Source organism: Nerophis lumbriciformis, linkage group LG24 (assembly GCF_033978685.3).
Source record: "Nerophis lumbriciformis linkage group LG24, RoL_Nlum_v2.1, whole genome shotgun sequence".
In the NCBI taxonomy this organism is placed as follows: Eukaryota; Metazoa; Chordata; class Actinopteri; order Syngnathiformes; family Syngnathidae; genus Nerophis; species Nerophis lumbriciformis.
Window position 1 is genome coordinate 35,305,743 of NC_084571.2, and position 12,912 is coordinate 35,318,654.

The window sequence follows — 12,912 nt, forward strand, 5'->3', positions numbered from 1 at the left end:
GAAGTACATGTATTTTTTTTCTACCAAAATAGAAATAAAGACTAAATTCAGTAAAAAAAAGTTACAGTACTCTATTGATACATATTATTTCAAGGCTTTCGAGGGCCAAATAAAATTAAGTGGCGGGCCACGTCTGGCCCCCGGGCCTTGAGTTTGACACCTGTGCTCTAAAACCTTTGCCAGTAAATTTAGTAGAAAACAATAATTTGGAGTAATATTTCAAGTTATCAAACACTAGAAACATGCTGTGCAATGAGACCAATTTACTTGTAGACTACAATTTTTACAGTAAAATCTTGTTTTTTTGGGGCGTTTTTTTTTACCGCAAATCAACAACTGTAGACTTCTCGGTGTATTACTGTAAATGCCAAAACAGCACCACAGTTTATTACAGTAAAAAAAGTAGTTCATTTAGAGAAAAATGCTGTAAAAACCACAGTAAATTTCACTATTTTACCATTTAATCTATTGCTACTTTTGCATTGCACAATTTGATGGATAACTTGCTTTAAAATCATTATTATTAGTATTTTTTTCTATTTAAAAAATGGTTTGAATGTTTGATAATATATTTTTGCATAATTAGACAATATTTAAGTTAACATAATTGGCGATTACATGAAGTACATGTATTTTTTTTTCTACCAAAATAGAAAGAAAGACTACATTTAGTAAAAAAAAAAAAAGTTACAGTACTCTATTGATACATATTTCCAGGCTTTCGAGGGCCCAATAAAATGAAGTGGCGGGCAACGTCTGGCCCCCGTGCCTTGAGTTTGACACCTGTGTTCTAAAACCTTTGCCAGTAAATTTAGTAGAAAAAATTCATATTTTGGAGTAATATTTCAAGTTATCAAACACTAGAAACATGCTGTGCAATGAGACCAATTTACTTGTAGACTACAATTTTACAGTAAAATTGTGTTTTTTTGGGGGCATTTTTTTTACCGCAAATCAACAACTGTAGATTTCTCGGTGTATTACTGTAAATGCCAAAACAGCACCACAGTTTATTACAGTAATAAAAGTAGTTCATTTAGAGAAAAATGCTGTAAAAACCACAGTAAATTTCACTATTTTACCATTGAATCTATTGCTACTTTTGCATTGCACAATTTGATGGATAACTAGCTTTGAAATCATTATTAGTATTTTTTTCTATTTAAAAAATGGTTTGAATGTTTGATAATATATTTTTGCATAATTAGACAATATTTAAGTTAACATAATTTGCGATTACATGAAGTACATGTATTTTTTTTCTACCAAAATAGAAAGAAAGACTAAATTTAGTAAAAAAAAGTTACAGTACTCTATTGATACATATTATTTCCAGGCTTTCGAGGGCCAAATAAAATGAAGTGGCGGGCCACGTCTGGCCCCCGGGCCTTGGGTTTGACACCTGTGAGCTAAAGGCAGATGGCGAGGCACAGAAGCTGGGATCAGAATGTGATCAGTCAATCAAAAAGTATGTGTCCACCTGCCCCCGAGACGACCACCCTCTCTCTATGTGGAGTGAATAGAACAATGTGGGACTTTTCATTCTGAGGAAAATCCTCCACTGGGGTGAGTTCTAAATATGTTTGCTTGCATTTGCATTCAGCTGCAGGAGCTAAGCCCCTCCCCCCTTAACCCCGCCGCCACCCCCTTGCCTTTGTTTCTAAACGGCAACTTTCACTGCATGCAAATGAAAGTATCTGTGCAGCAGAGATAAGGGGAGGGAGGTCAGGGGTGGCTTGGCATGGCCCCCGTCGGAGTGCGTGGTGCCTGGATGGCTGCCTCCAGCGCCACAGGAAGGAAGCCCACTGGCGGGCACCCTTCCCTCTATTGAGCACCCCAGACTCCATTGTAGTAGAAAAAGTGGTTCTAAAACAAATATGTACTGAATTCCACCCATTTACGAATTTAGGCAGCCATTGCTGGATTGTTGGCTTCTTCTATTCTAAAACAAAGTGTATTCGGTAGAGAGCGAGATTTAGTAACGGGGGGTGTATATTGTAGCGTCCGGGAAGAGTTAGTGCTGCAAGGGGTTCTGGGTATTTGTTCTGTTGTGTTACGGTGCGGATGTTCTCCCGAAATGTGTTTGTCATTCTTGTTTGGTGTGGGTTCACAGTGTGGCGCATATTTGTAACAGTGTTAAAGTTGTTTATACGGCCACCCTCAGTGTGACCTGTATGGCTGTTGACCAAGTATGCCTTGCATTCACTTAAGTGTGTGTGAAAGCCACATATATCATGTGACTGGGCCGGCACGCTGTTTGTATGGAGGAAAACGAACGAGACGACAGGTTGTAGAGGACGCTAAAGGCAGTGCCTTTAAGACACGCCCCCAATTATGTTGTCCGGGTGGAAGTCGGGAGAAATTCGGGAGAATGGTTCCCCCGGGAGATCGGGAGGGGCACTGAAATTCGGGAGTCTCTCAGGAAAATCGGGAGGGTTGGCAAGTATGCCCCCGTCATCTTTGTTGTAGCGGTGTAGCGTGCAAGGACAGGAGTGGAAGAAGTGTCAAAAGATGGCGCCAACTGTTTTAATGACATCCAGACTTTACTTCAATCAATAACGGAGCAGAATTTCCTCATCCGGAAACAACAACACCGGAAATGTGTCCCGTGAAAAACCGTCCGACCGAAACTCTAATTACTAAAGTTCCTTGGGTGAATAATGTAAACTCACTACACCGGTATGTTTTAGTGCTTTCATGGCGAGCTTACTGACAGATATAAGTAAGAACTTTACACTACTTTATATTAGAAATGGCAACAGCGGAGGATGAATGTCCCATAACAAGAAGATAGAGAAAAAGAAGAAGCTTATCCACAAAGGTGGATGCGCGCAAATTTTCAGGACTTATGGAGATCCCAAATACAGCTCAGCAGGTACCAGAAGGTAAGAAAAGTTGCTTTTGCATAATATTGCGAAACAAAACTGCAGATAATATGTCTTACCTTATACACACACCATAATAATACTCCTATGTTGAATCACAGTACAATCCTTCAAGCGGTGTGGCTTCATAGCTTACCAAAGTCCTACTAAAACTTTTTGATAGATTTTTGAGCACCGTGTGTAATGTTCTATATTTTCAATGGAACATACAACATTTTTGGTGTTTACTTGAGTCATATTGCAGTCTACACGTATCTCTTATGTGTGACTGCCATCTACTGGTCACACTTATCATTACACCATGTACCAAATAAAATAGCTTTGAGGTCGGTAAGCACAACCAAAATTGTTTCCGTACATTAGGCACTGTGGAGTTTTGAGAAAATGAAAGGATATTAAGTGCGCCTTATAGTCAGAAAAATACGGTACATAAATGTATCAAACTAGAAAGAATATTACTAGTACAATGCTAATAATATTCATTTAAGTATGACACAAAAATAAGTTACAGAAATATACTCAAAATGTAATTTTCCGGAATGAGACATATTTCACTTTTAAGTTAGACATTGAATATTCAAAGTTTTCAAAATATAGTATGCTAGGTAGAGATGTCCGATAATGGCTTTTTTGCCGATATCCGATATTCCCCAACTCTTAATTACCGATTCCGATATCAACCGATACCGATATATACAGTCGTGGAATTAACACATTATTATGCCTAATTTTGTTGTGATGCCCCGCTGGATGCATTAAACAATGTAACAAGGTTTTCCAAAATAAATCAACTCAAGTTATGGAAAAAAAAAATGCCAACATGGCACTGCCATATTTATTATTGAAGTCACAAAGTGCATTTTTTTTTTTTTTAATTTAACATGCCTCAAAACAGCAGCTTGGAATTTGGGACATGCTCTAGGAGGTTGAGGAGGGAGGGGGGGGGGGGCTAGGGGGTAACGGGGGGTGTATATTGTAGCGTCCTGGAAGAGTTAATGCTGCAAGGGCTACTGGGTATTTGTTCTGTTGTGTTACGGTGCGGATGTTCTCCCGAAATGTGTTTATCATTCGTCTTTGGTGTGGGTTCAGTGTGGCGCATATTTGTAACAGTGTTAAAGTTGTTTATACGGCCACCCTCAGTGTGACCTGTATGGCTGTTGACCAAGTACGCCTTGCATTCACTTGTGTGTGTGAAAAGCCGTAGATATTATGTGACTGGGCCGGCACGTAAAGGCAGTGCCTTTAAGGTTTATTGGCGCTTTGTACTTCTCCCTACGTCCGTGTACACAGCGGCGTTTTAAAAAGTCATACATTTTACTTTTTGAAACCGATACCGATAATTTCCGATATCACATTTTAAAGCATTTATCGGCCGATAATTATCGGCAGTCCGATATTATCGGACATCCCTAAAGCTAGGGCTGCACTCAAGTAATGTATTGACTAGTTTGTTTGAGTAATCAAGTAATGGATTACACTTTATACCGCAATACGTATGAAAGAATGAAGGTCATGGCAAGCAGAATAAGGAAAGTGCGTTTTACCCGATTAATCGAATAAAGTAATCGATAGGTCACTAAAACAATCGATGGCTGTCGCCATGGTGAAGACATCTGTCTGACTCTGGTTGCCAAAAATGATGGCCTTAAGCACCGCAGATGTTCATCAGCTGAGCGTGAGAATGAATGACGCTGGCTATGTGCGGCCATATGTACACGGTGGGAACCGGGAGCATCCTTTGTTCCGTGTCTCCTGACCACCTGGCGTTGCACCCCCTCCCTTGCAGGAAACTCCCTCTTGCATTGTAGCCCATACACCATGTCTCTATCTTTCTCCTTATTGTCGCCAGCTGCCTTGCAGTACTTTTTCTTTTCACTACAGTAGTTAGAGATCTTAACTCGCTTAGCCTGCCCCTTTCAACCACACATGCACAGATATAAACGTACCAAAAGCATGCTCGAACAGAGCCCAGACCTAAATCCAATAGAAAACCTGTGGTGTGGCCTAACACTTTCCATGCATCTTCACATGGGATGATCCCCCCCTACCCCATCTTAAGGTGACATTTTCACACGCACCCCTTTTTTTTTTGTCCGCGTCCCCTTCTCGAAGGAAGCCCCCCGTCACCTCCGTACGCTTGACCCAGACTCGGCTCTAGCGTTCCCATGGAGAAAAAAAAGAGGGGAGACAAGGCACTGGGAAAGCTCTTCCCCCCCCCCCAAAAAAAAGACCGCCTTTGTTCCTCCTTCATGGTTTGGGAAGAAAGGGGGGACAGGAGTTGTGGTGCTGGCTTGCAGAAAGAAGCATCTGGGGGGGGGGGCTTGAAAAAAAAAACACCCCTCTCCCCAAAAAAAGAGAGGGGTGTCAAACTCATTTTAGATCGGGGGGCCCCATTGAGAAAAATCTACTCCAAAGTGGGCCGGACTTGTAAAATCACGGCACGAAAACTTAAAAATAAAGACAACCTCAGATTGCTTTCTTTGTTTAGAAAATAGAACAAGCACATTCTGAAAATGTACACATTTTTTTACACTTACATGCTGCGGTTAATAGTGTTCTATCTATATGTGTCGTTATTTATACTTTCTGAATAAATGTTCTCTCCCTGACCACCTCAGGGCACCACAGACTGTGGATGAAAAAAAGCTTTAAAACACTTCTTTTTTTTTCTTTTTTTAAAAAGCCTTTTTTTAGATATATGCATAGTAGGGATGCAACAACTTATCGATTAAAATCGATTATAAAAATAGTTGGCGATTAATTTAGTCATCGATTCATTGGATCTATGCTATGCGCGGAGGCTACTTAAAAAAATAAAAATAAAAACAATTAATAAACCTTTATTTATAAACTGCAACATCTACAAACAGCTGAGAAACAATAATCCAAATAAGTATGGTGCCAGTATGCTGTTTTTTTTCAATAAAATACTGGAAAGGATAGAAATTTAGTTTGTCTCTTTTATCCGATTATTAATAGATTAATCGAAGTAATAATCGACAGATATTAGGCTGTTCTAGTTTTTATTTTTATCATCTTTTTATTAGTTTTTAATACACTGTAGCACTTTGAGGTTGTTTGCTCAATGTAAAGTGCTTTTTACAAATAAAATATATTATTATTAAATTGTGATAATGTTCGTGAGTCAACTCATTGGTGTTCATTTTCAATCTATCAAGATATAAAAAAAAAAGAATATAGAAATCAATATACAGGATGTTATTGACGTAGTTTGTGGTGTACAAACATGTAGATTCATCTACAAAGATACAAAGGATTGCTATGGTGACCTCTAGTGGACACATTTAGAACAGCAGCTTCTTTCATTCAAAAATTTCGGCTCATTTTTATAGTTTGCAAACTCATCCCGCGGGCCGGATAAAACCTATCCGGCCCGCATGTTTGACACCCCTTGCATCATAAAAAGAGGGAGCCCCCCCCCCCCCCCTCACATCACTCAGAGAAGAAGGGAAAGTGCACAAATGGGAGGGGCATAAAGACCCACCAATAATTAATTATTATTAATATTATTATGAATAATGAGTTGGCGACTTGTCCAGGGTATACCCTGCCTTCCGCCCGAATGCAGCTGAGATAGGCTCCAGCACCCCCCGCGACCCCAAAAAGGGACACGCAGTAGAAAATGGATGGATGGATTATTATGAATAAAGTCTACCTGCTGCATGCTTCTGGAGATCCAAGTGTCCAGCAGGAGGTTCAGTCTGGCCTGGTGGAACTTCTTGGTGGTCTTCACCGCGATGAACAGGTCGTTGGGGCTGATGTCTTCCGCCGGCGGGGGTGAGGCGCGAGCATCCGCGCTCTCCGAGCCGGGGGTTCCCTCCGCGGGCTTCTCCGCCTCCCTCCGCCCGCGGTTCAGCTTGCTGAAGTACGCCGAGAATCCCTTCTGCCCGGCGGCGTCGCTGTCCCGCTCGGTGCGCGTCCCCCGGAGGGTGCTCTCCGCATAAACCCGGTGATGCCGCACGGCGACCAGCAGCGTCAGTAGGCAAAGACCCGCAGTGGTGGCCACGCAAATGGCAGTCTTCTTCCCGTTGTTGTTTAACATAATTCAACTATTTTTATGACAAAAACGATACACCAATTTCTTATTTAAAGTCCATACGGTAACTTTTTGTGTCCTCTTGCGTGACCTCTCCTGTGCATTGCTACCCAGCGAATGGCTGCTACGTCACAGCAGCTTATATATATAAGCTCTGACGCAAGCCACGCCCCATGGGAGGAGTTTCACCAAGGCCACGCCCTATCGAAGATAACCGCATGCAGGATGTTTCGTTTTACAGTTGAAAGATAAGATGGGGGAAATAAAGAAGTTTTATTGTCATCTGAGTCAAACATCTAAGAGTTTCCGACAAGAACCAAAAAAGATAATATAATTAATAATAATAATAATAATAATAGATTTTATTTGTAAAAAGCACTTTACATTGAGCAAACAACCTCAAAGTGCTACAGTGTTTTGAAAAATAATAATAATAATAAAAAGATAATAATAAAAATAAAAAAAACTAGAACAGCCTAATAGCTCATACTTGCCAACCTTGAGACCTCCGATTTCGGGAGGTGGGGGGGGGGGGGGGGGCGTGGTCAGGGGTGGAACAGGGGCGTGGTTGAGGGCGGGGGCGTGGTTAAGAGGGGAGGAGTATATTGACAGCTAGAATTCACCAAGTCAAGTATTTCATATATATATATATATATATCCTGAAAATATGCAAACAAAACTGTGTTTAGATAATTGATACTTCAAACTTGCATAAATAAATTTTAAGGAATATAACATAACTTGGCTTCTGAGAGCTTCAAAATGTAATGAATAAAATGCTAAAGTTGTTGATAAACAAGCAATTATTTTAATAATTAAATATGGTCATTTTAAATGAATTATTATGATCATTTAAAATTAATTATTTCAAATATGTTTATTTTAATGTATAATTCTATGGCTGGATGTAATAAGGAGTCAGAAAAAATACAAATTAAAAATACAATTAATTTTGATGTTTTTAGCAAGATATAGAAAAACATTTTTTTTTTTTTTTTTTTTTTAATTAATAAATATATTTATTTTTAGGTAAGATAAACATAATAATACAATTTATCTCTAGTCTGGATGATTTAGTTCTTGTCACCCTGTTGTCCGCCCGTCATAAAGAAAAGGCTGTCCTCACTCAGGTCCGCATGGAGCTGGAGGGGGCGTGGCCTCTAGCTCCGGCTGAAAATCGGGAGATTTTCGGGAGAATATTTGTCCCGGGAGGTTTTCGGGAGAGGTGCTGAATTTCGGGAGTCTCCCGGAAAATTCGGGAGGGTTGGCAAGTATGTAATAGCTAGACCTTGTATGCATATATCTATAAAAAGGCTTTTTTTAAAAGAAGGGTTTTTAAGCCTTTTTTAAAAGCATCCACAGTCTGTGGTGCCCTCAGGTGGTCAGGGAGAGCATTCCACAGACTGGGAGCGGCGGAGCAGAAATCCCGGTCTCCCATAGTTAAATTAGAAAAATAAAACAAGCTAGTACTAGTATAGTAAGTTTGAGTTTGAGTTTATTTGGAGTATGCATGCATACAACATGATGCATCACACTTTCCAGTTTCTCTACTCAACATGTTCGAAAAGGAGTAGGAAGAAGGAGAGTTTATTTAATCCTACCCCTTTTCCTTTGCATAGCAGCTGCTAAAACTTTTGTTCCCTTCCTGTTCTCAATTTATTCACAACATACTCCGTAAGTAATAACAATACAAAAATAAATAATTATTAGTGAAGTAAGTTATATTTCATACAGTGAGATGAGTAAGATTATCTAGAAAATGAATTCCGAATGTTTATCGTGGTTCTTCTTCTTTGTACTTTGTAAGCAATTTAGTTTCTTGAAGTGGATAAGTAGTCTTCAAGTAAATTGGTCTCATTGTTTGATAGTGTGAAATATTACTCCAAATTATTGTTTTTTTCCACTAAATTTACTGACAAAGGTTTTAAAACACAGGTGTCAAACTCAAGGCCCGGGTTGCCAGATGTGGCCCGCCACTTCATTTTATGTGGCCCTCGAAAGCCTGGAGTTAATATGTATCAATAAAAGTACTGTAACTTTTCTTACTAAATGTATTCTTTTTTTATACTTTAGGAGAAAAAAAATACATGTACTCCATGTAATCGCAAATTATGTTAACATAAATATTGTCTAATTATGCAAAAATATATTATCCGACATTCAAACCATTTTTTAAAATAGAAATAAATACTAATAATAATGATTTCAAGGCAATTTATCCATCAGATTGTGCAATGTAAAAGTAGCAATAGATTTCATGGTAAAATTGTGAAATTTACTGTGGTTTTTACAGCATTTTTCTCTAAATGAAAAAAACACTGTACTTTTTTTTTTACTGTAATAAACTGTGGTGCCGCTTTGGCATTCACAGTAATACACAAAAAAATCTACAGTTTGCAGTAAAAAAAAACAAAAAAAACAAACCAGTAAAAAAAAATTACTGTAAAATTGCAGTTTTTTTAATTTATAGTAAAAAAAATAAAATAAAAAATAAAGTCAATTTTACAGTAAAAGTCTGGCAACTGAGCTGCCTTTTCTTTACCATAAAAAACAGCAGTACTGTTTTTTTCCATTTACAGTAATATACACAAAATTTTGAGGTGAAATTATTCCAACTCACCATATTATTTTTTACAGGTGGGTGCCATGATTGGGTATAAAAGCAGCTTCCATGAAATGCTCAGTCATTCACAAACAAGGATGGGGCGAGGGTCACCACTTTGGCAACAAATGCCTGAGCAAATTGTCGAACAGTTTAAGAACAACATTTCTCAACCAGCTATTGCAAGGAATTTAGGGATTTCACCATCTACGGTCCGTAATATCACCAAAAGGTTCGGGGAATCTGGAGAAACCCCTGCACGTAAGCGGCAAGGTTGTGACCTCCAATCCCTCAGGTGGTACTGCATCAAAAAAACGACATCAGTGTGTAAAGGATATCACCACATGGGCTCAGGAACACTTCAGAAAACCACTGTCAGTAACTACAGTTGGTCGCTACATCTGTAAGTGCAAGTTAAAACTCTACTATACAAAGCGAAAGCCATTTATCAACAACACCCAGAAACGCCGCTGGCTTTGCTGGGCCTGAACTCATCAAAGATGGACTGATGCAAAGTGGAAAAGTGTTCTGTGGTCTGACGAGTCCACATTTAAACATTTTTTTGGAAACCGTGGACGTCGTGTCCTCCGGACCAAAGAGGAAAAGAACCATCCGGACTGTTCAAAAGCCAGTATCTGTGATGGTATGGGGGTGTATTAGTGCCCAAGGCATGGGTAACTTACACATTTGTGAAGGCACCATTAATGCTGAAAGGTACATACTGGACATATATGGACTGGACTCTCACTATTATGTTAGATCCACTATGGACTGGACTCTCACTATTATGTTAGATCCACTATGGACTGGACTCTCACTATTATGTTAGATCCACTATGGACTGGACTTTCACAATATTATGTCAGACCCACTCGACGTCCATTGCATCCGGTCTCCCCTAGAGACCATTGCGGTCCTCTCCAAGGTTTCTCATAGTCATTCACATCGACGTCCCATTGGGGTTGTGAGTTTTTCCTTGCCCTTATGTGGGCTCTGTACCGCGGATGTCGTTATGGCTTGTGCAGCCCTTTGATACACTTGTGATTTAGGGCTATATAAATAAACATTGATTGATTGATTGATGCTGTCATGATCCGTGGTCCGGATCATGTTTTTGGGTTTTCTGTTAGTTTTGGACTCCTTTAGTTCCTGTTTGTGCACCTCTGAGTTTGTTTTGGTTGCCATGGTTGCTCATTATGTTCACCTGTCTCTGATTAGTGTTCGCCCGCTCATCTCAATCAATCAATCAATCAATCAATGTTTATTTATATAGCCCTAAATCACAAGTGTCTCAAAGGGCTGCACAAGCCACAACGACATCCTCGGTACAGAGCCCACATAAGGGCAAGGAAAAACTCACCCCAGTGGGACGTCGATGTGAATGACTATGAGAAACCTTGGAGAGGACCGCATATGTGGGTAAAAACCCCCGAATGCAGTGGATGTCGAGTGGGTCTGACATAATATTGTGAGAGTACAGTCCATAGTCCATCTGCTACCCGAGCACTAATCAGAGACAGGTGAACATAATGAGCAACCATGGCAACCAAAACAAACTCAGAGGTGCACAAACAGGAACTAAAGGAGTCCAAAACTAACAGAAAACCCAAAACATGATCCGGACCACGGATCATGACACATACAGGTTTTGGAGCAACATATATTGCCATCCAAGCAACGTCTTTTTCGTGGACGCCCCTGCTTATTTCAGCAAGGCAATGCTAAGCCACATTCTGCACGTGTTACAACAGCGTGGCTTCGTAGTAAAAGAATGCGGGTGTGATTTCTGATTTATGGCGGGAGTTTGACGCTGTAGCAGATCATAGGGTGTGTTAAAGATGTTTTACATGCAAAGTCAAGCAAACGTTTTTTATATTCTATGTCGGACAAAGTTGATCCGTGCCCAGCCTGCAGGAATGGACGCCATTGTTCCTGCATGTCATTGAGCAGTTGGCCGTTCGTGAATGCTTGTTGTTTTTATTCAGATGGTGGCTTTCAGCTGCAAGCGCCGTCTGCTGCCAGGATGCTGACCCCTCAGACGACCAGCATCTGCTGCTCAGACTCCTCGGTAACACGCCGCCTTCAAGCAAAAATGTTCTGTTTTAGTTTAGTTTTGATCTTTTTCAATTGCAGATGTTGTTGTCCAGCGGAGCACATGGGACATAAGTTAGAAGTGTCTTTGTCGCTCTCGACTCGCTCTCATTGTTCTCATCGGCGCCCGGAAAATTGTCCAAAAGGGAACATAAGAAAGCCAACGGAGGGCGTCATCCCTGCGGCCTTCATTCTTCTCCCATCTAAAAGCTTCTTTGTGCGCCTCTCGCACTTCCTTGAGGCTCCTTTTTTTTGGAGCGAGGCGGTTGTTAAAGCGAGAAGTAGCGGCCGCAACCTCTGCCGTGATGGAAGAGCTAAAATAATCACCACAGGCTCTCTGCAGTGCACACCTGCAGAGGCCGTATGGTTACACATGACAATTACTCTATTACAGTTACTTTAATGGGGAACTGTACTTTTTGGGGGAATTTGCCTATCACTCACAATCCTTATGTAAGACAAGAACACATGTATTTCTTGTTTTAATGCATTCTAGACGTGAGCAAAAGTCAGCTTGCAATGGAGCCAATGGGAGTCGTATATATATATATATATATACAGTATATATATACGTATATATATATATATAGATATAAAGTTAAAGTTAAAGTACAATGACTGTCACACACACACTAGGTGTGGCGAAATTATTATCTGCATTTGACCCATCACCCTTGATCACCCCCTGGGAGGTGAGGGGAGCAGTGAGCAGCAGCGGTGGCCGCGCCAGGGAATCATTTTTGGTGATTCAACCCCCAATTCCAACCCCTGATGCTGAGTGTCAAGCAGGGAGGTAATGGGTCCCATTTTTATGGTCTTTGGTATGACTCGGCTGGGGTTTGAACTCACAACCAACCGATCTCAGGGCGGACACTCTAACCACTAGGCCACTGAGTAGGTTAAAAAAATAAATATATATATATATATATATATACATATATATATATATATATATATATATATATATATATATATATATATATATATATATATATATATATATATATATATATATATATACATATATATATATATATATATATATATATATATATATATATACATATATATATATATATATGGTCGATTCAGTGCTCAATACCGGGGTAGAGCGGAATATAAAATTTCGCAGGGAAACCTGCGATACAGGCTTGGAGGGATGATATAGCCTCTGTGTTTTTTCCTGACCTAACGTATATATGTATGTACATACGTATATATATATATATATATATATATATATGTATATGTATGTACATACGTATATATATATATAT

At 39.7% G+C, this 12,912-nt stretch overlaps 1 protein-coding gene and 1 long non-coding RNA gene across 2 annotated transcripts in view; one reads left to right on the forward strand and one right to left on the reverse strand.

Annotated features, from left to right (window-relative positions):
- lfng (LFNG O-fucosylpeptide 3-beta-N-acetylglucosaminyltransferase) overlaps window positions 1–7,067 on the reverse strand; it is a 24,141-nt gene extending 17,074 nt beyond the window's left edge. Inside the window, exon 1 of the mRNA XM_061982028.2 lies at window positions 6,562–7,067. Within this exon, the coding sequence (XP_061838012.2) occupies window positions 6,562–6,948 (387 nt within the window). The 5' untranslated portion in view covers window positions 6,949–7,067. The remainder of the gene's footprint in view (window positions 1–6,561) is intronic.
- The window catches only part of LOC133620474 (uncharacterized), a 19,787-nt gene extending 8,027 nt beyond the window's left edge, over window positions 1–11,760 (forward strand). Inside the window, exon 3 of the long non-coding RNA XR_009817522.2 lies at window positions 11,530–11,760. This is a non-coding gene — a long non-coding RNA (uncharacterized lncRNA). The remainder of the gene's footprint in view (window positions 1–11,529) is intronic.
- The last annotated feature ends 1,152 nt before the right edge of the window (window positions 11,761–12,912 follow it).